Source organism: Nycticebus coucang, chromosome 17 (genome assembly GCF_027406575.1).
Source record: "Nycticebus coucang isolate mNycCou1 chromosome 17, mNycCou1.pri, whole genome shotgun sequence".
Lineage (NCBI taxonomy): Eukaryota > Metazoa > Chordata > Mammalia > Primates > Lorisidae > Nycticebus > Nycticebus coucang.
In genome coordinates this window covers 26426329-26451407 of record NC_069796.1, presented here as the reverse complement: position 1 = coordinate 26451407, position 25079 = coordinate 26426329, and the positions used below count along the sequence as shown (strand labels likewise).

The 25079-nt window shown below is 36.3% G+C and overlaps 1 protein-coding gene across 2 annotated transcripts in view; it reads right to left on the bottom strand.

Annotated features, from left to right (window-relative positions):
* The window catches only part of SLC12A2 (solute carrier family 12 member 2), a 104824-nt gene that overhangs the window by 64366 nt on the left and 15379 nt on the right, over positions 1-25079 (bottom strand). For both annotated transcript variants that reach the window (XM_053566960.1, XM_053566961.1), the window contains exons 2-7: positions 14833-14952; positions 13444-13519; positions 13050-13145; positions 6166-6305; positions 3280-3390; positions 1816-1924 (exon numbers count right to left, since the gene is read on the bottom strand). In XM_053566960.1, coding sequence (XP_053422935.1) covers positions 1816-1924; positions 3280-3390; positions 6166-6305; positions 13050-13145; positions 13444-13519; positions 14833-14952 — 652 coding nt within the window. The remainder of the gene's footprint in view (positions 1-1815; positions 1925-3279; positions 3391-6165; positions 6306-13049; positions 13146-13443; positions 13520-14832; positions 14953-25079) is intronic.

Below are 25079 nucleotides of genomic sequence, written 5' to 3'. Positions count from 1 at the left end.
GGTAGCTTAGCAGATATTTACAGGTATTTTTAAATAAAGTCATAAGCAGAAACTGTATAATTATTGAGAATATTTTTAGACGTAATTATCTACTATTTTCTTTTAGGAATAAAAGTGACAAAACAAATGTTAAAGAAATGCACAATACAAAAAAATTAAAGTGAAAAAATCATTCATAACTAGAAATGTCACAAATATACCCGTGAGAGCTGAAAATATAGAAAATTATTTAATTGACACTACTAACTTCCACTTCTGGCATGGCCAGCACACACCTCTTCCCCAATCCAGGAAATCGGCAATTTAAAGCCCATTTTATAAGTAGGCATATGCACTTGTAATCAGAACAGAAATCACAAAATAAACCCAGGACCAGTACGCACAATACCAAGTGGGTGTCCTAGGTTAAGGTAAGAAACCTGAAATAATCTGTATAGAAAACTGCCAAGCCAACTAAGTCAATTTCAGACAGAGGTCAAACCAGGGCTTCCAAACATTCTGTGCAAGGACTGTACGCTGTTACCAGTCAGCAATAAGATTAAGGGGCTTACACCAGAATGAAATCAACTACCCTGTTTCCCCGAAAATAAGACAGTGTCTTATTTAAGGTGTGCTCCCAAAGATGCGATAGGTCTTATTTTCAGGGGACGTCTTATCTTTCCTCTAAGTAGGTCTTTTTTTCGGAGGATGTCTTATTTTCGGGAAAACAGGGTAGGTCTCTAGGTACCACAGTTTAGTTGAGCTGATTTTATTTTTCAGTAAGAATTTCTGAAAGAGCAAAACACTGAGTTAGACTCTATACCAGGCGTCCTCAAACTGCGGCCCGCGGGCCACATGAAGTGGATTGTATTTGTTCCCATTTTTGTTTTTTACTTCAAAATAAGATATGTGCAGTGTGCATAGGTATTTGTTCATAGTTTTTTTTTTAAACTATAGTCCAGCCCTCCAACGGTCTGAGGGACAGTGAATTGGCCCCCTGTTTAAAAAGTTTGAGGACGCCTGCTCTACACCTTTTCACAGATCAATGAGTAGTTCTGGGGAAAACAATTCAAGAGAACAGAAGCTAGGACTTTTTTCTAGGGCTTAAAAAAGGGGGGTTTTAGTCAAGTGAACACACATAGACCTATTAAGTTAAAAGGTTCTCTCATGCTATTGCTGAACTATTCCTTTCAACTTGCATTTTACCTTGCAGAGGTAATTCAGAGTTGCTCAATCAGGTAGGGAGATGATGGTGGGTGAGGGATACAGATAGGAACTTCAGAAGATAATAAATGACAAGTAAATTCTCATACAACTAATATAAGTTGGAGAAACATTTCAGCTGCAATTATACCAAGAAACGAATATTTGCAGTTGTTTTAACAATGTAAAGCAATTTTAAACTGTTGTGCTTAACTACATCGAAAAGAATGAAAAAGGCATGTTAGAACAAAAGTCACAAATTCTCAGAATAGAGAACAAAAACACCTTTTCTCAGTAACACCCATCTCCATTACCTTTTATTGCCAACAATAAAACATGCAAGACACGAATAAGTGATTTTTACTCCAGTGCACAGCACAAGTAAAACTAAATTGTAAATTACTGTGAATCACCAGACCATATTCAATTGGATTATAAAATATCTAAAATGTGGGGCAGCGCCTGTGGCTCAGTGGAGTAGGGTGCCAGCCCCACATGCCAGAGGTGGCGGGTTCAAACCCAGCCCCAGCCAAAAACTGGGAAAAAAAAAAAAATCTAAAATGTACTAAATTTATTTAATAATAGAATGCTGTAATATGTACCCTAGAAAAGAATTCAATCTTCTTTACTTACATTTATAACCAAAGAATCCTTTGGGCTTCTTACTCTCCAATGGAATAAATGTTCCTATGACGAAATCACCAATAGCAAAAAGAAGAATCACCAAAAGAACAATCTGAGCCTGAAATTTTAAACATTAAAAATCAAAATCAAATATCTTGTGTCTATACTTTGATCCAATTCTACCAGAATATAACTTGCATCAGGGAAAGTATTTCTGTTCACCTGTTTCCACAGTACCTCAAATAGTGCCAAACACCAAATATCAATAAATTTTTGTTTAATGAACCAATATTTCTTTAAAGAAATAACTTGGAATTGTCTTACCACAACAAATAAGTAAGCGAGGTGATGGATGTGTTAATCAGTTCAATGTAAGCATTTCACACTGTATATCAAATAAAACACTGAACCCTATAAATTCCAAATGCTGTAGGCTCACATCATCCTCTATCCAGCCATTCATTCCTAACATACTGTCCAAGAGGACTGTACCTTTGTTACCAGTCAGCAACAAGATTAAGGGGCTTACACCAGAATGAACATGTCTTTAAACAAATAACCTAGATCACTTTAGCACTACAGTCTTGACACAGGGAAATAAATTTGTCACAAACACAAGTTTTATACAAGGTGCTGAATGTGGGATTGCTGGAGAAAAAGAAGAAGAAAAAGTACAGAAAGAAGAAGACAGTGTCTAAGAGGGAAATGCAAGTGGCAATGGGTCTGGAAGGAAGGAGCTATCTGTGAGGACTGCCAGGCCCCTCTTCACGCTCAACCTTCCACTAAAACTTAGCAGATACTCATGAAAAACTGTCATCTGTGGAACATGAACCACTTATATGCTAATCATGCCCCAGGTAGTAAGAATTCTATACTTTTCAATAAAGTCAATTTGTTAAGTGTGTAAAAAGATGATTTAATTTTACACCAATATATGTGACTAAAATATATAACTGCTTCATGTTTAAGTTAAACTTTAAAATAATGAAGCCAAATATTAATTTGGGCTACATTACATAGTAGAATCTCTGTAAGTTGACCACCCAAGGGACTGTAACAAATCGGTCAACACACGGAACTAGCTCTACTGTGCTGATACATACATGTGGTGCATGTCTGGTCTGTGAAAATCAGGTCAACTTGAGGTGCTCAATGTAGGAGGATGGTCAACTGTAGAGGTTCTACTATAAATTTTCCTGAGCGTATCTATTCAAAACAAGATTGAGAGATGGGCAAGAAGGTGGGAAACTCAAAATTTAGAAAGCAGTGTGTTTAACTGGATCATACGCTGAGTGTTATCTCTAAATAGTCCTCACCTTGTCACACAGAACATCACCTTAGACACAAACTTCTGTGACAAGGGCCATTTAGGTGCAACTAGAATCTGAAAATATTACGGCACTTTCGTTCCTAAAACATAAACTCTGGAAGTTCATGTATTAAATATTTATAGACAGGCCTCTCATGACTTACTTTTGCTTCCCACTCCATTCCGGCTACTGAGATACCTAAAAGAATCACCACCGTAATGGCTCCAATAATTCGGATATCATTGATCTCATCTATCATAAGAATGGAATGTTCCTAGAAAAGATGATTGTAATCATTAATCATTTTACACAAACGCTTAAATTCTTTTTGAATTAGTTTAGAAATATCATAGCACCTTACATGTAGAAGTTGCTTACTTAACAAATAAATGGAAGACCTGAAGGAATGAATCACTATTTACTACTGAAGTATCATTTAAGTATTCAGTAACAGCTAATATATGATTAAATTAATACTGCTACGCTTACCATAGATCCAATAAATAAAAAGAAACTGCTAACAAGCAAATAAGAAAATATGACTAGTAGTATATTGCTAGTTAGGATTTTTTAAAGTTATACAGCAAAAATTTATTTTGCATTCATTGTGACTAGCAAACTCATACTTTTAATCATTTTTTCTATCACACGAGAAAAAGAAAGAAACATACTTTCATGTTGATGTTCAAAACACACACTGTTCCCATTCTATAAGCAAAATTATTTGTAATTTAATGTCAATGACTTATTAAAGAGTTTCTATATAGGTTATCACTAGGTAAATAGCTATTTGTGAATTACTACCACTCCTCAAATAAGGTAATAAAAAGCACAAGAAACTAAAATATAATTTGTATTTTTGATAACTTAGAATGAAGGTATATTACAACTGAAAAACGTATACAAGATTTACCACAATTTAATCAATGCTTTTAAAAGAAATCCTTTATAAAAGTCAACAAGAGAGAAAATAAATTGCTTAAATTCCAGATAAATGAACTCAATACAAAAAAACGAGAGCAAAAGCCCCCCAGATCCACTTCTTGCCAACCAAAGACACAGAAAGTGCTAATATATTGAACCAACACATTCTTAGTTTATTTGAACCTGAAGGATCCCATTTGATTTAATAAAACAGTTTATACTTAAATTTGCCAAAGAAATTACACTTTTTGTAAGTTCAATTTGACATCTTTTCAATTAATCTGATTCCCAAAGGCATTTGGATAATCATACTAGAGAATTACTTGCAGAAGAAAAAAATGGTGGTACTTTAAATACGTATCTATTGGTTTGTTTTTATATTCATGGACCACGACTTCAAAAGAATACTACAGCTGTAGCTCAATATTTATATATTACATCTAGTTTTAAATATTTCTTTCAAACTTGGTTAAATTTCTCTCATTTAACTTTCCACAAAACAAAAATCATTTCTAAACCCTTATCACACAGATAAGAGTTCAGAGTAAACCTTTTACTTTGGCAACTCAAGATAACACACACACTAAATTAAACAAAGAGAGAATACGAACTCAAATAATTATGCTGCTTGCTTACCGTATTATAGCCCTTCCTTTTCTCTGTCCCTCTGGCCCACACAGGTAAAGATCAGTGCCATCTTGGCGTCAGTCCTTTACAGATTTTACCCTTCATAATGTTCTACCTACTACTGTAGAACAGTTACAGCCTAACCTGCTTTGAACTATAGGTGTCACTCAAGGGTCCTCTCACTTAGTAATATTGAGGAATCCTATTTTATCCTAACATTTTTTTTTTTTTTTTTAGAGATTGAGTCTCACTCTGTAGCCAACGGTAGAGTGCCGTGATGTCACAGCTCAAAGCAACCTCTGACTCCTGGGCTTAGGCAATTCTCTTCCTCAGCCTCCCGAGTAGCTGGGACTACAGGTGCCCACCACAACGCCTGGCTATTTTCTCTTGTTGCAGTTTGTCTGGGGCCGGGTTCAAATCCGCCAGCCTCGGTATATGGGGCCAGCACCCTACCCACTGAGCTACAGGCACAGTCCTCACCCTAACTTCTTTAATTATTCAATGACTTTTCAAGAAGTTTCCTGAACTCCAAAGCAGTATTACCAACTGCCTTCTGCCCACCTGTGTGGACAGACCTCTGTTTCTCACACTCACACACCTAAAACTGAACTGTCCTATGTGCTCTATCTCACAGTGAATGACGTCATCTTCCACATAAATCTGCAAGTTAGAAATTTGGATATAAACTTGAAATGCTCATTTTTCTTTCTCTAATTTCTGCACACCATTAATCAAGTCCACTCAATAACCATTAATCAAGTCCACTTGTTTTTTAAAAATCTTTTAAATTCTTAAAAATCTTTTAAATTAAAAATTTAAATTCTTAAAAATCTTTTAAAAATCTTTTAAATTCACCAACATCTCTCCAACCTCACTGGTCACTGTATTAATTAATATAACACTTCTCCCAGGACACTACTATAACCTTTTAAATGGTATCCATCTCCACCTGTGATCTCAACCCATTTTTCATACCATGGTCAGATACTTCTCTAAGCCCTAAATCTGATCATGTCATGGCCCCCAATTCGAATCAAAATATAACTCAAACTACAAATAAGACCCCTTCTAGCCTAGTCTTTAAATGTCTTGCCACTTTGTATTCCAAGAATACAGAAATACCCTGCCCTTTTCAAGCCCTTGTTTCTCTTCCCTATTCCCTCCTGCAACCTCTCCCTTCCCGTTTACTTGCTAATGCCTAGGCTCCCTTCCCTGGAGAGCCATTCATTGACACTGCCCTGCAGTCCCTATTCCTGAGGGAATGCTCCTCCATGATGTATGTGGCCAAAGCTGTCTGTAGTTATCCACTGCTGGCATTTATTATAATCTATCTCCCACACTAAACTTCTTAAAAGACCAGTTTCTTGGACTCCACATCACAGCTTTCCTAACCTCTGACATGGTGGCACCTAAGCCCTCAGTGAAGATCTAAGGAATGATTATCTTCATTATAGCACACTGTACCATGGTACAAATGATTAAAAGGAAAGTGGCTTACCTTCAGCAACTCCACCACAGTCTCTGCAAATCCAACCACATACATGGCAACTGCGACAGCATTTGCAAAAGCAAAGATCAGGCCAATTGCACCACCAAACTCTGGTCCTAGACTTCTAGATATCAAATAATATGCTCCTCCTAAAGAAAAGGAAAACAGAACAAAAATATTGAAGTTAGGATTGAAAATGCTAAATCACCCTTCTAATTACACAGGAGTGTAATTAAAGCAGCTAAATTAATTGCCAAGTCAGTGAGCGTATTTTTAGAAATTAAACACCCAAGAAGAATTCTTCACAATCCATTTCATTTATTAACAATTTCCAACATCCACAGAATTCTCCCCATGTCACATATAAAATCACCCCACTTTCTTTTTTGAAAGCTTACATTAAAATTGGGGGCATAGCCTCTTTCTTCATATTCATAGAAACCAAGATCATTTCCCAGTGATTTTCTAAGTAACATATTTTATTTTATTTTAACTTTTAAAATCACAGTTGACATAGTTTCAGTTACTCCTATTACAGCAATTTGCTGGGAATGTGAATACCAAGGCGCAAAAAAAAATGAAAAAAAGAAAAAAGTCTCATAGTAAACTGCAAAGAATAGCATGCAATGGCATCCCAAAGAGATGCAGTCTGTAGTCCAGCAAATCCTGCCTAAATAGCAAGAGTGAACAAAGATATTACATACAGGCTATCATGAAGCAAGTATTATTTTAACTTAAAAAATTAATCAGTACTTTAGTTTGAAGTCAATCAAACACTTACATGAAACTTCTAAGAGCTCTTCTAAAATTCTAATTTAACTTTGGCCATTAGATCATAATCAAAACTTAATTTTAGTAATACTGAAGTCACATACATATTTCTAGGTGATGATGAAATAATGTAATTCCTAAGACCATATAATGAAATGTCATTAAACAGTTACTATTTGTTTCTACTGCCGATTTGACATGAAGATAAATATAACAAAAAATTCTACATCTTGATAAAGGACAAAATAGGCAAGTTCATCTGAAAATATTTACAATTGGAGGTGCCCACAGCTCAGTGGGTAGGGCGCCAGCCACATACACCGAGGCAACTGCAACAACAACAAAAATAGCCAGGTGTTGTGGTGGGCACCCGTAGTCCCAGTTACTTGGGAGGCTAAGACAAGAGAATAGCTTAAGGCCAGGAGTCTGAGGCTGCTGTGAGCTGTGATGCTACTGCACTCTACCCAGGGAGACAGCTTAGACTCGGTCTCAAAAAAAAGAAAAGAAAAGAAAAAATATTTGCAATAGGTTTTATAGTTGAATCCTCTGATCAATTTTCAAAATGTTCTATAGCTTAAACTCATTCACTAAAAATCACTTTGGTTTTCATTACCTTTTTAACTTTTAACTTTACCTGAAAGTTAAAAAAAAAAAAAAAAAACTAACCATTTACCATTAACCTTTTAATTTTTTCCTTGAAAAACAAAACGTGGCAAAAGTGTGATTAGAACAGGAAACACATCCTATAGCTATCACAGAATTAAATTTCTAATAATCCACCCTGTACCCCTGCCAAAACACACACAAAATAACTGATGCCTGGGATGGCTTCAGTGGAGAAGAAGAAATATGATCAATTTTATATAAGCTCTTTCAGAAAACAGAAAAGGGAACGCTGGACAACTCCCCTTATGAGATGAGCATAATCCTGACCAAAAAAAAACCTAAAAAGGTTAGTATGAGAAAAAGAAATTTCAGATCAATATTCCTTATGATCATAAACTCAAAAATCTTTAACAAAATGTTAGCAAGTAAAATTCAGTAGAAAGGTATAATCTCTGACCAAGTAGGATTTATTCCACAAATACTAGGTTGTTTTATTGCAGAAAACTACATAATTTGTGATAATAATAGAATAAGAAGAGAAAAGACGTAGAAAACACATGACAAAATTCAACACCCATTCAGGATAAAAATTCCCAGCAACTTAGAAATAGAACTTTGTCAATCGGGTAAATATTCTCCCAGAAACCTTATTGTTAATATCTTAACAGTGATGTATTATACTGAAAATCATTCTCCCTGAGACTGGGAACAAGGAAAGGATGTTTATTCTTATTATTTCAGTCACCTCTGTACTACAGACCTTAAGCTAGTTCAACATGGAAGAAAAAAAGAGGAAAACATCCCAAAGACTTTGAAAAAAGGTCAAAACCGTACCCATTCACAGATGACATGTGTTCATGTTTAGAGCAAGGTCAAAGATTACAAAGCTGACATATGAAAATCTACTGTATTTCTATACACATAGGTAGTAGAGGCAACAAAAATATGGGAAGTTTTTTACAACATGAAATACTGAGGGATAGATTTAACAAAGTATATACAAGACCTCTACATTAAAAATTATAAGAAACACACTCTGGAAGGCTGAGGGAGGAGGATCACTTGAGCTTGGAGTTCAATACCAGCCTTAGGAAGAGTGAAACCCTATCTCTACTAAAAATAGAAGAATTAGCCAGGTGTTGTGGCAGGTGCTTGTAGTCCTAACTATTCAGGAGGCTGAAGCAGGAGGATCACTTGAACCCAGGCATTTGAGGTTGCCATGAGCTAGGCTGAGGCCATGGGACTGTAGCCTGGGCAACACAGTAGGTGGGACTCTGTCTCAAAAAAAAAAAAGAAGACCCTCTTAAATGGAGATATAGCATTGGAAAATTTGATACTGTTGACTTGATAATTCTTCCCAAATTAATTTTTAGATTGAAATCCCAAAGGCACCAAGGTTTTCCAGTTTGATTCATTGCAGGGTGGGGGGAACAAAGTAGAAATTGGCATAGTTAATTCAAAAATTTACATGAAATAGTCAAGGATCTACAAAAGTCAAAACAATTATGAAAAAAAAAAATAAAGTTGGTAGACTTAGGACTTGGTTTAAGCTGAGCGATCAAGGCAGGAGTCATAGTAGTACTGGTGTAGGGTAAACAATCGATGGTCAGCATACCGTCCAGACAACACGCAATTGATTTTTCAACTATGGTATCAAAAATAATTCCATAAAGGACAGTTTTTCGTTTCCTTTCCCCACCCCTCCCTCCTTCTTTCTCTCTCTACTCTCCCCTTTCCCCACCCCAACCATGACCTTAATTGAAACAGACAGTTTTTTCAACAAACGATGCTGGTGCAAGTGGATACTTGTAGGGGTAGGGACACAGGAGAAAAAAGCCACATCTGCCTCACATTCTACACAAGACTGTTCATAGGTAAAAATGTAAAAACTAAAACCATAAAGCTTCCAGAAGAAAATTTAGGAAACTGTCTTCGTGACCTTGGGACAGGCAAAGATTTTTATGACAATAAAAGCACTATAGAGGAGGTAGGGGGATCACGGGGAGTGGTGTACCTTTTGGGGATAGAACCCTATTATGGGAGGGTCTTTATCTGACACAAGTAATCAATGTAACCTGGTTCTTTGTACCCTCAATGAATCCCCAACAATTAAAAAAAAATAGCACTATTACAAAAGAAAACATCAGAAACTGGACTTCATCAAAATATTAAAGTTCTATTTGTCAAAAGGCATGATTAAGGAAATGATAAAAATGATAAAAGGCACAGACTGAGAAAAAATATATATAATAAATATGTCAAACATATGACTTATACCTAAAATATATAAAAAAACAAACTTCTAGAAATCAATAACAAAAACATAATTTAAAAATAAAGGAGTGGCCATAAGCACATAAAAAGATGCCCATCATGAAGCATCAAGAAAATGCAGTAAGACACCCTTTAGCATCCACAGGAATAGTTATAATCAAAAGGAAAAGCCAGGTATGCTGGCTCACATCTATAATCCTAGCACTTTGGGGAGGCTGAGGCAGGAGAGCTCTTGAGGTCAGGAGTTCAAACCAGTCTAAGCAAAGTAGTAAAACCTCAACTCTATAAAAAATAGAAAAAATACCCAGGCTGGTAGAATATGCCTAGTCCTACCTATTCTACAGGCTGACACAGGAGGACTGCTTTAGCCCAAGAGTCTGAGGTTGCAGTGATCTATGATGACCCCGCTGTGCTGTAGTCCAAGTAACAGAGCAAGATCCTCTCTCAAAAAAAATAAAAAAAAAAATTGAAAAGATAAAACACAAAGTCCTAGCTACTTAGGACGGCGGGGCAGGAGGATCACTCAAATACAGGAGTTTGATTTTGCAATGAGCTATGATGATGTCACTGCACTCTAGCTTAGGCAACAGGGCAAGACCCTGTCTCAAAAAAAAAATAGGTAAAATTAGTGTTGACAAGAAAGTCTCACAACTACTGATGACAATATGAAATGGAAAACTATGTGGCAGTATCTTACAAAGTGAAACATATACCTACCCTATGAATCAGTAAGTCCATTCCTAGGTGTTTCCCGCAAATGAATAAAAACATAGCTACAAAGACCTAAGAATATTCATGCCAGCTTATTCATTCTAGCTGCCTAACTAAAAATAAACCCAATGTCCATCAACAAGTACTGAAGAAACAAAGTTGTGTATGGCCATCACAAGTTTTATAGTAGTAAGACAAACTACTACACGTAATAAAAATGAACAAACTGCTAACATGGAAAAACACGGATGAACTTCAGTAACATTAATCTTGAGCAGGAGTGAGACACAGAGCACCATGTGTGTGACTCCAGTCTGGGATGGAAGTGAGGGACTGACTGCAAAGGAACGCAGAGAACCTTCTGCTGTGATGGAAATATTCCGTATTATAATTAGAGTAGATATGCTTACCAAAACTCACAGAACTATACAAAACCTGTGCATTTCACTGCATGTGGATTTATTTCAATAATGTTAATTTAATAAGCTTTAAATCCTTGTCATTTAAAACTAGCATTTTAAAAGTTATACTCTAGTAAAAATGAGGTAGCACAAACTACTCGTGTGTTTGGTTTCAAGAGAAGATTAAATAGTTGTAGCTTTCTTAGCCAAGTTCATCAGCTTACTGCTTACAACAAAAGAAGTCAAAAAGTTTTCAGCCAGAGGGGAGGAGGGAAAGGAAGAGAGAGCGGGATTGGTGAGCTCTCACCTACTAGGAACACTGTCAGGGTGTGCGGCGCACACCTCCTGGGTGAGGGGCACAACTACAACAAATGCAAACAATGTAAGCTAATGATCTGTACCCTCATATTAATCTAAAACTTTAAAAAAATATTTTTTTCAGTTATTTTTAAATCTGGACTATGTGTTAAATGTAAGTTTTTTAAAAAGGCAATTAAATCTTTTTGGAAAAACAAACAAAAACCCCAACCCTAGGATCAGCAGTTGGTATCTGCAAAATGAAAGACACAAATTCCTCATCCCCACCTACCACCCTCTCCATACTCTCCTGTGTGCATACGTATAACCTCAAAGAATTCCAGGAGCAGAAATCTCGGGTCATCAAGCCAAACTGCTCACTTACACATAATAAGGCTAAGGTTCAGAAAGTTTCTTAACTTGAATAGGTAAGTAGAAAGCTGTGAGAACACTCAAGTGATAGGTTCTTTAGTCCCCCAACTAAAATCAAAACTAAAATGACTGGTCATTTCTTTAAATTAATTACTTTCTCTTTTATCTTCTATAGGCTTCCTTATTTGGGCAAACCTATTTTACTCAGTTGGAGAAATATCTAATGATAATGGAAGAACTCCAAATTGCATAAGCCAATGTTTTCTTCCTGTATATTCTTCCTTTGTGAACTATCGCTTTGAGAAAACTGAAGCAATGTTGCAATGTAAGGTCATTTGTCAGACAAATCTATAGAGGCTCTACATTCTCATACTCTTGGTATTCCAGGAAAGAAACCTGGACACAAAGTCTTTAGAGGAATCTCTGTGTGTGTGTGTGTGTAAACTATCAACAGTATTTTTAAAAATGGCTTTTTGGTCACAATCCAGAAAAACCTATACTTTTTGAAGTTTAAATTCAAATGGGGGACAGTTAAGGATTCATTCTACCAGTGGGTCATGCCCCATTCCCCTTGAGGTCAAAGCTAGATTCTAAGGTTTGAGAATAAGAAATTTGATGATTTGCTGATCTCTTGCAAATACCTAACACCCCAACCCATACCTCCTCCCACCTCCATTCCCCAGTAGTGGCAGGCGGAAATGAAACATGGGGCATCCAGTTGACAAGAAGGCAAGAACAATCTCTCACTGTTGTCTAACTCTGTTGGACATATCCCCACCTTACACCCCATGCAGCTCAGTTCAGACCTCTACACATAAGACTTCCATAACAGTGATGCATGCTCAGCACAGTCACAATCATACTGATAGGAGCTACCAGTTACCCCAGACCCCAGTGATCTGGAACATATTCTCTGACATATGTAGACAATGGCAAAACTGAAAATCTCAGCCTAGCACACATTCACATGTGCTCTCCCCCCCTCCACTCCCCAGATCTTGTGGACATCAATGAAAGAGGCCTCAAGGTAGAGAGGTAGACTTGAGAGTGTGGGTTTAGAGTCCTAGGTATAACTCACACAAGCCCATCAGGTCCTGGGAGAGGTGCTCTGCCTCAGTTTCCCTCCATGAAGGGTGACTGGGAGGTTATACCTGTACAATGATAACTGAACACCAGAATGTATGCAACAGAATGCAGCTAAGCACAGAAGAGACCAAAGTAGAACTCACATTCTTGCTACCAGACACGCTGAACACCTTAAATAATATAAAGTGTATGTATATGGGGCAATATAAAATTTTACTTTCAAATACATTAGTTTGGAAGTACTCAGTGGTAACTTTCCTGTCTATGTAGATTTCATATGTTGCTTTTATGTAGGTGAAAAATAATTAGAAATACAATTTGTATCTCTATTTAATAAATGTAATCTGATGATAGTGAAACAAAGAGTGAAATTACCTCCTCTTACAAATCCATTAGTAGCTATTGCTGAAGTGGACAATCCTGTGATAGTTGTTACAACGGTGGCCATCATTATTACAACGACTGACAGACCTTTAGGGAAAAAAAAAGAAACTGAGAATACTTCCACTCTCATTTAAACCTGCCTTTATCTACAGTTCATTATCTAAACATAATGCATTGGCACTGTAAGCCATGCATCACCTAATTCTGATCCCATTTTATAAAAATCAAATCAGAATTATGAACAGAGTAACACTAAGACAATAATCTGATATAAAGGAAAACACATCACAATAACCCAACTGCTTGAGTTTTATGGGGTTGAGAGCTCACACTCAGCTATTTTGCTCATTCATTCTCAAATCAAGCAGAACATAGCTTCACTTACCTATTCCAGCTTGCCCCACGATCCATGATAATCTAATGAAAAGCATCACACCCCAAATGTTTAACATACAACGTACCTAGAAGGGAAAAAGAGGTGAAGATACAGGTAAAGAAGAGTCAGCAAACAGCACAGCAGTAAACACCACACCAGCCAGAAGCAGGATAACACCCGTTTGACTATGGAAGATAGTTTTTAAATATATTTCCTAGCTCACTCTTTCAAGTCCTTTTGAAGAACTTTACAACAGCAGACGTTTGAGCTAACATAAATACGTTGATTGTAATGTAGTATGAGAGCATATGTCAACAAACATGCTTCACAGTCATTTAAAGCAAGAGACGCAAGATAGAAAACATTTTAATAATCACTTGTTCATAATTTTTGCTCATTCATTTAATGAGCAAAATTTTTAATGCTTTTCATATGATTTCTTCCACAGATTTAAGTATTTGTCAATACAAAATGCCAATTGTTCAAACTTTTTTTAAAAACTTCAATTTGTGCAAGTTTCTCAAATTTATTTTTACTTTTATTTATTATGCTCACACATAGAACAGGCTCCTAAAATCTAAGAATAGGCAAACAATAATACCTTGAGCTTCACATTCACCTTACTGATTAGGCAAGAAAATTACTACAAGAACTGCAATTTTTTCTTCTACTTCTCCCCTGAATTCCAATACAAGCCCTATTAAGTGCTTCCAAAGTCCCAATAAGAAGGCAATCTAATTCCAATCTGTGACATTAAGGAAACTTGTGACCTTAATGGTCCTTATGTGTGTTTTGAACTGAACCCAAATTTTCCTAACACATCTTTTCATTAAAAGGGGCGAGGGAGAGCAAGATGAAGCTTTTCTTACTTCCTTTGGTGCTTGAAATCAGAAGGCTACAGGTTCCCCACCCAGGCCAGAAAATCAGAAGTAAATGTGAACCGTAATCACCCAGACCTGTGCATGGAAATGAATTCAAGAAAGGGGGACCTTTACTCTGTTACCTGTTACCTTCCACATGCTTCTCTTCAAAAGATCAGGGAGTTAGCTTCAAAACAAGCTAACATATTTAAGCTCTGTTCCCTGCATGGCTTTCATTGATAACTTTATTCTTAATCTCAAAAAAGTGACAATATGTGAGGTTTGCAAGAGGCAATGAAATATAATTTACAGGCAGTGAGGAGTAATTTGGTTACATTAAAACATATATCTTCTTTACTAAATTTAAGGTCCAAAAGGAAAGGATGTTCAAGTTATTAATGTGGCCTTCCGTAGTACTTAGAGAAGTTGTAACAGGGAAAAATAAAAATTCTCTTGAGAACTAATAAGGATACCGAGAAGGTTTTATAATCAACAGAAATGCTATAATTCTAAAATGCAAGTCCATATATACACATACTAAGACACCCTTGATCCAGCCAAACTTCACGACCCCTTTACTTTCCGCCGCGTACGTAACCACCGCATCTCTGGTTGGAGTACTTTCTTCTCCATTGGCAAAGCCATCCTCAAAAGGTTCCTGGTTAGAAAAAGAAATGAAAATTATGTTTAAGAGTTATTTAAAATAACTTGATAAATAAAAATATAACTAAACATACTTAACTATATTTAGAAAGATACGGTATAGATTTCCAAGAATCGAGGGTTTTTTAATATTTTACCTAAGGAAAACGTAAAGGCACTGAGATACCTTAAAATTTAACTCTCAACATGACAGTAAGCCCATTTTAATAATTTCAAATTTTTATTACACTTTGGTGGAGTCTGCAGAGCACTAACAGTACTGACTGCGAGGTACAGACTAGCTGTCAATCAATTCGGACTGCATCGCCCCAGCCATAAACCCACATCACACAGTCCCCTCCTTTCCAACATCTGAAAAGTCAACAATAACAATTCAAAGCTTCTCTGCATCACCAGTGAATATGGTTTTCCCTTTACACACCAAGACCGCAGGAGTCCCTGGAGCCCAAGATTCATTCCTATCTCCTCCCTTTCCTCACACCTAATCTGCAGTCACTCAAGCATTCTTCAAGCTTTCCTTTGCAGCTTTTCTCAGATTCAGACATAAACTGAGGTTTCCTTCTTAGGTTTTTGAGTTCCATGTCTAATTCCATAATTCTTAGTTCTTTGTTCTCAACTTACTGTCTCTCCCAGTGGTTCTCAACTTTTGTTCTGTCCCCATACATCCAAGGCATATGATACATTTCCAAATTGGTAACAGGGTCTTTAAAAGGTCATAAAAGGAGAAGGGAGATGACTTGGGAAATAAAAGATGTTCTGGATCTAAACTCATGTCCCAGAGAGTTAGTCCATGGTTGTTCCTCTACCTGTGTCTTCACAGCAGAAAATAAACTACAGCTGTATTTCAGACATTTTTTCTTTACATGCCAAAAAGACTGTTTAATACTATTATTACTTTTGTGTGTGTGTGTCACCCTTAGTAGAGTGCTGAAGCATCACAGCTCACAGCAACCTCAAACTCTTGGGCTTAAGCGATTCTCTTGCCTCAGCCTCCCACGTAGCTGGGACTACAGGTGCCTGCCACAACACCCAGCTATTGTTTTGTTGCAGTTGTTACAGTTGTTTAGCAGGCCCAGGCCAGGCTTGAACCCACCACCTTCAGTGTATGTGGCTGGCACCCTACTCACTGAGCTATAGGCACTGAGCCAAGACTGATTAATTTTTTAAGAACATTCTCAGTGCTTCACAAGTTTCAGTGAATTCTGAATACAACTTCTAATTACAGAAATGAGATGCAGCACATTTTGTGCTATGACAGTGCAAAATCTACATAATACATACTTCCCTTTTCCCTTAACCAACATCTGCCCTTCAATTCCATTTAATGCAATATTGCTATATGCTTTATTTACTTATTTAATTTATTTTTTTGAGACAGAATCTCAACGCTGTTGCCCTAGGCTAGAGTGCCATGATTATCAGTCTAACTCACAGCAACCTCAAAGTCCTTGGCTCAAGTGATCTCTCCTAAAACTGGGACTACAGGCACCTGGCCACAATGCCCAGCTAAATTTTTTCTATTTTTGCTCAGGTTGGTCTTGAACTGAGCTCAAGTGATCCTCCCGCTTCGGTCTCCAAGAGTACTAGGATTATAGGCTTGATGCTTTGTGCCCGGCTGCTGTATGCTTTTAAAAGTGTTATCAATCCAGATCAGCTCTTAGATTCTGTATTTATGTAGCTTAAATACTGATAATTCTTTGATCTTGAAGAGAAGAAACATTAAAATAAACCAGAAGCAACACTTTGGGTATTTTTTTGAAAATAGTTTACTCCAGCTTTTTGATAAGAGACAAATCCTCACAGACTTAGTTATAACCTCAACTACATGAATTACATGGAAAATGACTAATTTGAAGATTACTGAGAATTGAAATATGAACCCTAATGTAAAACACTTCTGATATTAGCTTATAACTAAGACATAATTATAATTTTTCTTATAACATGGTTTTATAACTATTATCTAAAAATGATTACTGTACTATAAGAGGAATGCCCATAAGTTTATGATACAAAAATTGATTGCTCCCAGAAAAAATTATAAAGTATCCCAAATCCACTATACTTTTTAAACAGCACTGAGATATAACTCACATGCCACACAATTCACCAGAGTACAATGACTTTTAGTATATCTACAAAGCTGTATGACTACCACCACAATCAGTTTTAAAATATTTTTATCACCCTAAAAAGAAACTCAGTGCCCATTAGTCACTCCCCAGTTTCGCCTTCCACCAGCCCCTGGTAACCACCAACCAGCTTTCTATCTCCAAAATTTGTCTACTCCAACATTTCATGTAAATGCAATCATGTAATATGTGTGTAGACTCTGAGTGTGGCTTCTTCAGTTAGCAAAATGTTTTCAAGGTTGATTACTAGCACAGTATCTATCAGTACTTCGCTTCTTTTCATTGCCAAATAATATTCTATTGTATGGATATACATTTTCTTTATTCATTAGTTAGACATTTAGGCCACAAATAAATAAATACACACACATACATACCCACACAAAACCCACTGTGCCCAGGGGCCTGCATAGCTAAGTTACAAGAACAACCTGCTTTGGCTATACTTGCATTATTGAGTATATTCCAGCAGAGAGTCAGTGACAATCCCAAATTTTAAAAACTGACTCTAAGTAGGGATTGGTGGCTCAAACATTTAACCACTCAAATAAAGCCAAAACAAAAGTTTGTTAATTCTAGTAACTTTAAAGTTCCTTAGTTTTCACTCGAAGATACGTAAGTACTCTTGAATTATTTTATGAACAAATTCAGTATTATAAGAAAATACCATGTCTAATATACACTAAAAAGACATCTCTCTTCCCATCTCTATTAAAAGAAAAGTAAAGATGTGTATACTTAATAGGCTACATATTGATGAGGGCAATTTTTAGCAATTTGTTATGGAGAGTTTATCAGAATCCCACCCTAAAAAAAAGTTCAAAATCCAGCAATAATTTGCTAGTTTCCAACATACTGTATACAACTATGTTCAAAAAACAAAGTACAATTTTCCATTGCAATACTGCATGTATCAAGCAGTAATTTTTTTAAGGTTTATTCATTTTGGATTAACATAAGGGTACATATGATTAGGCTACTCAGTCTGTGTATGTTAAGGTATGTTTCCACTTGTATTTGAGTCCTTCACCCAGATGTGCCCTATACCCCCACAATGTACCTGGCAGGTGAGAACCCACCAAACACTTCTATCCTGCTTCCCAAATTTAATTGTGTTTTTCTATCATGCAGACCTGTGGTTTTCATCTACTAGTTTCAAAATAGTATTAAGTACAGGGGATGCTCACTTTCCCATTTAAGCAGTATTTTTAAACACAGATGCGTCCACACACACAAAAAAATCGTTATCTTCTTCCTCACCTTCTGTTTTATTTATCTCTAAAATATAACTTAAAAGTTAAAATTAAGAGAGTGAGAGCAAGATGGCGACCGAGTAACAGCTTCCCTGCAACTGGGCATCAGCATACCAGATTTTAGTCTGTACTACAAAGCCATAGTGGTCAAGACAGCATGGTACTGGCACAAAAGTAGAGACATAGACATTTGGAATCGAATAGAAAACCAGGAAATGAAACTAACATCTTACAACCACCTAATCTTCGATACACCAAAAATTTATCATGCCTTTGGGGAAAGACTCCCTATTCAATAAATGGTGTTGGGAGAACTGGATATCCACATGTAAAAGACTGAAACTGGACCCACACCTTTCCCCACTCACAAAAACTGATTCAAGATGGATAAAGGACTTAAATTTAAGGCATGAAACAATAAAAATACTCAAAGAAAGAATAGGAAAAATACTGGAAGATATTGGCCTGGGGGAAGACTTCATGAAGAAGACTGCCATGGCAATTGCAACAACAAAAATAAACAAATGGGACTTCATTAAACTGAAAAGCTTCTGTACAATTAAGGAGACAACAACCAAAGCAAATAGACAACCTACACAATGGGAAAGGATATTTGCATATTTTCAATCAGACAAAAGCTTGATAACTAGGATCTATAGAGAACTCAAATTAATCCACATGAAAAAAGCCAACAATCCCATATATCAATGGGCAAGAGACATGAATAGAACCTTCTCTAAAGAAGACAGACGAATGGCTAACATATGAAAAAATGTTCATCATCCCTATCTATTAGAGAAATGCAAATCAAAACCACCCTGAGATACCATCTAACCCCAGAGAGAATGGCCCACATCACAAAATCTCAAAACTGCAGATGATGGCGTGGATGTGGACAGAAGGGAACACTTTTACACTGCTGGTGGGACTGCAAACTAGTACAATCTTTCTGGAAGGAAGTATGGAGAAACCTCAAAGCACTCAAGCTAGACCTCCCATTTGATCCTGCAATCCCATTACTCGGCATCTACCCAAAAGGAAAAAAATCCTTTTATCATAAGGACACTTGTACTAGACTATTTATTGCAGCTCAATTTACAATCACCAAAATGTGGAAACAGTTTAAATGCCCACCAACCCAGGAATGGATTAACAAGCTGTGGTATATGTGTACCATGGAATAGTATTCAGCCATTAAAAAAAAATGGAAACTTTACATCCTTCGTATTAACCTGGATGGAAGTGAAAGACATTATTCTTAGTAAAGCATCACAAGAATGGAGAAGCATGAATCCTATGTATTCAATTTTGATATGAGGACAATTAATGACAATCAAGGTCACGGTGGGGGTGGGGGAAGGGGAGAGCAGAGAGAGAAAGAAGGAGGGAGGGGTGGGGGAAGGAAGAGCAGAGGGAAGGAGGGAGGGGGGTGGGGCCTTGGTATGTGCCACACCTTCTGGGGGCAAGACATGATTGCAAGAGGGACTTTACCTAACAAATGCAATCAGTGTAACCTGGCTTATGGTACCCTTAATGAATCCCCCACAACAACAAAAAAGTGAAAAAAGAATAAATAAATAAATAAAAGTTAAAATCAAGTAAGTGTTATTATCTACACCTCTATTAATAGACTTAAATTTAAGTTGGTTTCATAATTGCATTAACTTCCTGAAATACCAAGTGGATATATACCTTTTGTTCCTTTGGATACATTTCAGAGAAATAAGGAAATCATCAGGCATGACATTTTGTCTACACACAAACACACACACACCAAAAAAACTGTATAAAAACTTTATAATCATAGGAAATTTCAAATATACAATTATGAACCATAAACTATGCTGATACAAAGGCACGTAAATAAAAATCTTCACTCTACCTGCCATTTTCACAGAAATGATGTGTTTATGTTCTTTACTGTATTTTCCAATGGCTAAAAAGTAAAAAATAACATAAATGATTTATGGATGATTACCAAAAATAACGAAGAAAAAATTGTTTGGATGTGATATGAGTGTTTTATTTTTTTCAAGAAAACAAAGTTATACATACTTAAAAAAAGCTTCTTGCTGTTTTCCTGCTGTCACAAAAAATGTGTCACACATTCACTTCACCCTACATCAGACGAATACTAAGGAACTATCCTGAAAGTTTTCTAGTATTTTGGTCTATGAAACAAAATTTCAGTCTTAATCACCTTAACACACCTTTATACAAGGTAAATCAAACTTTATCAAATAATCTAAAGTGGCAGAAAAAAACTACATGCACAGGGAAAAACTGGAGGGAGGGGAGATACATGGTATAAAGTTTTCAATTAACAATTGCTTGTTCAGGCTTGGCGCCCATAGCACAGTGGTTGTGGCACCAGCCACATACATCAAAGTTGGCGGGTTCGAACCTGGTCTGGGCCAGCTAACCAACAATGACAACTGCAACAAAAAAATGCTGGGCATTGTGGCAGGCACCTGTAGTCCCAACTACTTGGGAGGCTGAGGCAAGAGAATGGCTTGAGGCCAAGAATTTGAGGTTGCTGTGAGCTGTGACACCATAGCACTCTACTGAGGGTGACACAGTGAGACTGTCTCAAAGAAAAAAAAATTGCTTGTTCAGATTTTGTGCTGTGTACAGGGTAGTAGCTATGGTAGAGAATACAGAAATTTTAAAAGAAATAACGCTGTGTATCCTTATTCAGGTTATGCAGTTTCAAATTATTCTGGTAGACCACGTCATGTAAATGCTAAAAAAAAAAAAAAAAATTCTGATAACCATAAGCCTTCAAAAAGTCACAAGCCAAGGCCAGGCATAATGGTTCACTCCTGTAATCTTAGCTCTTTGGGAGGCTGAGATGGGAGGACTGCTTGAGGCCAGGAGTTCAAGACCAGCTTGGGTAACACAGTGAAATCCTGTCTCTAAAAAAAAATAAGAAAAATTAGCCAGGCATGGTGACCTAACCCTATAGTCTCAACTACTTGCAATGCTAAGGCAAAAGGATCACTTAAGCCTAGGAGTTTGAGACTGCAGTGAGCTATAATCAGCCTGGGTAACAGCAAAATCCTGTTCTCAAGTGGGGGAGAAAGAGTTACAAGTCCAGCATTAAGGGAAATCATAATTACATAATACACACATAAATAAAATTTGAAAAATCCCTCTAGCATGTTTTAAATTCTATCCCAATTAACATCTATGTTAAATGAAAAACAAGATGGAAAAGCCTATCAGGTGAGATGGTAGTGTAACTATCAGGTGAGACGGTAGTGTAACTATCAGGTGAGACGGTAGTGTAACTATCAGGTGAGACGGTAGTGTAACTATCAGGTGAGACGGTAGTGTAACTATCAGGTAAGACGGTAGTGTAACTATCAGGTTAGATGGTAGTGTAATTAGTAAACTATTAGGTCATGTAACAAGCTGCCTTCCTACTTAATGTACACTTTATCTTCATCTGTTTTTGAGATATTTTTACTATTTCCTATAACTATACCAAGTGTTCCTATACAAACACTTAGAAAAGATAGTACAGAAAGGACTGATTTTTTGTATTTGTTCCTATACAAATACTTAGAAAAGATAGTACAGAAAGGATTGATTTTTTTTCCCTCATGAATCTTCAAAAGTTTGATTCTGGATAAGAATTGATTTGTATGTTTGGAAATGATTTAGCTTTTCCTATATGAAGCTGAGGTGAACCCTGGCATAGGACCCAACCCAATTCAATTTATGTGTATTGAGATATATGCCAGATTTTTTTATGCTAACTAATATTGCAAGATGGCAAGAAATCAACCTTCAAGAAATAAGATCTTATAAAATAGTTGCATATAATCAAAGCCACATGTTCCCCACCTATTACAGACAATCCATCTTCAAGTATGAAACCATGTACCCCACAAATGCGTAAATGTACTTATCATCTATGTGTATATGACTTAATAAAAGGAAAAAAAACTTTGAAAAAAGGTTTGGGCATTATATTCAAGTTGAAAGATGCAAACCCTTTATTTAACCCAGCAATCCTGTTCCTCAATATATTTTTAGAGATACACAATGCTCCTGTGAAGAGAACACTGGTATAAAAAACGTTCATACAAGCATTGTTTAAAATTGCTAAAAACTAAAAGCAATCCAAATAGCCATAACTAGCCATAAATAGCAGGATAAAATAAAGCAGTATATTTATATAATAAAAGATAAATAGCAATAGAAATGAACTATAAAAACACACAAGCTCTACGAATGTCATAAACTAAAAGGGAATAGAAGATGACATTAAAATTATGATTCCATGGCTCGGCACCTGTAGCTCAGCGGCTAGGGCACCAGCCACATATAACGGAGCTGGCAGGTTCAAATCCAGCCCAAACCTGCTGAACAATATTGATAACTATAACCAAAATTATCAGGGTATTGTGGCAGGCACCTATAGTCCCAGCTACTTGGGAGGCTGAGGCAAGAGAATTGCTTAAGCCCAAGAGTTTGAGGTTGCTGTGAGCTGTAACACCATAGCATTTTACTGAGGGCAACAAGGTGAGACTCTGTCACGCAAAAAAAAAAAAAGTATATATATATATATATATATGTATGTATGTATGTATGTGTGTGTGTATGATTCCATTTATATAAAATTTTAGAACAGTAAAAACGAGACTAATAGGACTCACAGTTTTCAGGAATACAAAAAATTACCAAAAAATATTTTTAAAAAACCAAGACTAAGACATAAAGAAGAAATCGCTACTAAGTCAGGAAAGGAGCTGTTTTGTGGAAGAATTACAAAGGGATACACAGAAACAACCTATTTCATGATCTGGGTGATGATTACACAGGTGTTCAATTGATAAGCTATACATTTATGCTTTATGTTCTTTTCATATTCCACAATTAAAAATATTTTTAAGAGACTAAGAAAATATATTAAATGCTCAGGACATTCCCTGAGCAAGAGCTAAATAAATTGACTGTTACTATAACAAATAAGTGTTACAACTGCCTATGTTGTGAGTTTAAAACTGGATATCGAATAAATACATAAAAATAAATACTGCAAAACTTTATTAATTTGGACTTTACTATATAGCTTCTTATGATTCAATACTGGCAGAGTTTAAGATTTCCTCTGGAAGAAGAAAACAAAAGCATTGACCCTCACATACAAATACGACACCATCATTCTCCAGATGGTGATAAAGGATTTCTCACCCACACCAGTAAGCCATGGGACACAGCATAGAGAACATGGCTTTAAAGACCTGGTCGCAGTCTGGTCACAGTACTGGAAATGGTTTGCACCTCTGACACTAAAAATTGCTTAATAAATAACAGATTGCTTCCTTTCCCCTTTTTCCTTAGTGGCAAGGACCACCCAGGGTTAATGCTAGATTACACAGTCTGAGAACAGAAGCAAAACTTACAGGACTAGTATTAGTTAAACAAATTTAGTGACAGTAAATGATAACCAGAAGAATGAAAATCTTTATTTCTGGGCACAACTTATACACAAAAATTTATTGCTTTGCTAACAGGCACCTTAATCTTTAATTAAATAAATCCAAAATTATACTTCAAAATGTTGAAGTTCACCAAAAAATGCTATTTACATCCTAAAAACAAACTTTTAAATTAAAATATTAATAAAAACACTTTAAAGATCAAAATTTCTCATGTAGTTTTATAGCATCTGCTTAATATAAGGTAAGCCAAAGTGTTAAATATTACAAAACATAGCTGATTTAGCAACTAAAAATATGTGCATACATATGCAAATTTAGATGCCAAAGTGGCTGGGTTTTCTCTAACAATTGTCTGTCCTAACTTTTTTTTTAATCAAGTACTAGCCAATTGTATCATCCCAAAGCTACCAACATTTCCTATCCGTGCTGTCGGTGATTGGTGCATTCAGTGTAATGCTTCCCCCACAGACTACTCTTTCAAAACCAAGTATTGTTTTACAGGAATCCATTCTGCTCTGGTTAACAATGCTCTATTAATATCCAACGGCATTAATGCAAAGCTCAAAACTCAAGTGCCACAGATAAAAGTGGATGGTGTGACCATGTGACTTTACAATGAACCAAGTCAGAACTGCTGATTGCAGACAAAGAATTCAATACTCTATACAGCCCATCATGTTCTTTACTAACCATTCAAGACTGAGTTACCAACAGAATTTTTTAACTTATACATCACTTCAAATCCTACACAACTTGCTAATGTCAACAAACTAAAACCTTTCCAGCTTGAGTAAGAGCAAGATGCCGCCTCTACAAAAATAGAAAAAAAATCAGCCAGGCATTGTGACGGGCACCTACAGTCCCATCTACATGATGGCTGAGGCAGGAGGCACTTGCATTATACTGAAAGTGAGCTAGGCTGTATGCTAGGCTGATGCCACAGCACTCAAGCCTGAGCAACAGAGTGAGACTCTGTCTCCAGAAAATGAAAAAGAAAAAGGAAAAAAAAAAAAAGCTTGAAAACATTAATTCAAATTACCAGAAAACTAACTTCTATTATAGTATCAATTAACAATATAACTGTGCAATCTACATTTCAAATTGTTTTATTTTAAAGAGAAAGAACCAAAAGTTGACAAAGTGATATAGAAATACCATGACTAGGGCAGTGCCTGGGGATCAAAAGAGTAGGGTGCCCCCATATGCCAGAGGTGGCGGGTTCAAACCCAGCCCTGGCCAAAAACTGCAAAAAAAAAAAAAAAAAAGAAAGAAAGAAAGAAATAC